This window comes from Cebus imitator, unplaced genomic scaffold (assembly GCF_001604975.1).
Source record: "Cebus imitator isolate Cc_AM_T3 unplaced genomic scaffold, Cebus_imitator-1.0 Scaffold72, whole genome shotgun sequence".
Taxonomy (NCBI): domain Eukaryota; kingdom Metazoa; phylum Chordata; class Mammalia; order Primates; family Cebidae; genus Cebus; species Cebus imitator.
In genome coordinates this window covers 6,629,854-6,631,499 of record NW_016107387.1, presented here as the reverse complement: position 1 = coordinate 6,631,499, position 1,646 = coordinate 6,629,854, and the positions used below count along the sequence as shown (strand labels likewise).

The 1,646-nt window shown below is 47.4% G+C and overlaps 1 protein-coding gene across 1 annotated transcript in view; it reads right to left on the bottom strand.

Annotated features, from left to right (window-relative positions):
- FXR2 (FMR1 autosomal homolog 2) overlaps window positions 1-1,646 on the bottom strand; it is a 26,591-nt gene that overhangs the window by 14,082 nt on the left and 10,863 nt on the right. Inside the window, exons 4-5 of the mRNA XM_017531367.1 lie at window positions 494-565; window positions 239-390 (exon numbers count right to left, since the gene is read on the bottom strand). Coding sequence (XP_017386856.1) covers window positions 239-390; window positions 494-565 — 224 coding nt within the window. The remainder of the gene's footprint in view (window positions 1-238; window positions 391-493; window positions 566-1,646) is intronic.

Here is a 1,646-nt window from a genome sequence, read left to right as displayed (position 1 = left end):
AAAAAAAAAAAAAAAAAAATCAGAAGAGAAAGAGCAGGGCTCAGAAAATAAGAAGAGGGACCACAGTTAAAGAACAAGGATGGAAAAATAAAGGAACTGAGTGTCTTCTTAGCAAGAAGGGCTCTAGAGGGCCAGGGGAACAACAGAGAAAACTGCAAAGTGGGAGTGAGGCCTGGGAGAAATCAAGCCAGAGATTAGGACTGTCAAGAGGGCCCTTGTTCCCACCATCCTTAACACTCACGCCTCTCTCAGATCCTCAGGCACAGCCATGGTAACCTTGAAGAAGCTGCCTTTGGTTGCAAGGGGATTGGGATTAACTGGCCGAAGTCGCTCCAGGGTAACAATTTCATTGTAGGTGGCATCACAGGCAGCATATTCAATGACATAGAACTGGCATATGGTAAAAAAGGAGAAGTTGTGGATGACCTGAGCAACTTTCTATGAATAAAATATTTGTTTCAGTAGTTCTCCAAAGGCATTCCCAGTCACTCACATCTCCCTTCATCATCCGCACCCGGGCCAGCCACCAGCCACAAGGTTCCTGTTCATTGGCTCGGGAATAAACCTAAAGAAAAGTAGAGAATCAAAGAGATATTGAAGACCATCCAAAAGCATCAAGAAAAGAGATAAGAAGGCCGGGCGCAGTGGCTCACACCTATAATCTCAGCAATTTGGGAGGCCGAGGACAAAGGATTGCTTATGCCCAGGAGTTCAAGACCAGCCTGGGCAACATAAAGAATAGAATAAGCATTAAGATATTTGGGGCTGCTGGGCACAGTGGCTCACGCTTATAATCCCAGCACTTTAGGAGGCTGAGATGGGAGAATCTCTTAAGCACAGAAGTTCAAGAACAGTCTAGACAACCTAGTGAGACCCCATCTCTACCATTTAAAAAAAAAAAAAAAAAAAAAAAAAAGGCTGAGCACATTGGCTCATGCCTGTAATCCCAGCATTTTGGGAGGTGGAGGCAGGCAGATCACCTGAGCTCATGAGTTCAAGATCAGCATGGCCAACACGGTAAAACCCCACCTCTACTAAAAATACAAAAATTAGCCAGGTATGGTGGCACATGCCTATACTCCCAGCTACTCAGGTGGCTGAGGCAGGAGAATCCCTTGAACCTAGGATGCAGAGTTGCAGTGAGCCGAGATCACACCACTGCACTCCAACCTGAGTGACAGAGCAAGACTCTGTCTCAAAAAGAAAAAAAAGAGGCAGTTGTGGTGCATGCCTGTAGTCCTAACTAAGCAAGAGGCTGAGATGGGAGGATCACTTGAGCCTGGGAGGTCGAAATTGCACTGAGCTGTAATTGTGCCACTGCACTCTGGCATGGGCAACAGAATGAAAACTTGGCCAGACGGCCAGGTGCGGTGTCTCATGCCTATAATCCCAGCACTTTGGGTGGCTAAAGTGGGCAGATTCAGCTGAGGTTGGGAGTTGGAGAATAGTCTGACCAACATAGTAAAACCCCATCTCTACTGAAAATGCAAAAAATTAGCCAGGCGTGGTGGCAGGCGAGTGTAATCTCAGCTACTCAGGACACTGAGGCAGGAGAAGTGCTTGAACCCAGAAGGTGGAGGTGGCAGTGAGCCGAAATTGCGCCACTGCACTCTAGCCTAGGTGACAGAGCCAGGCTCTGCCTCGGA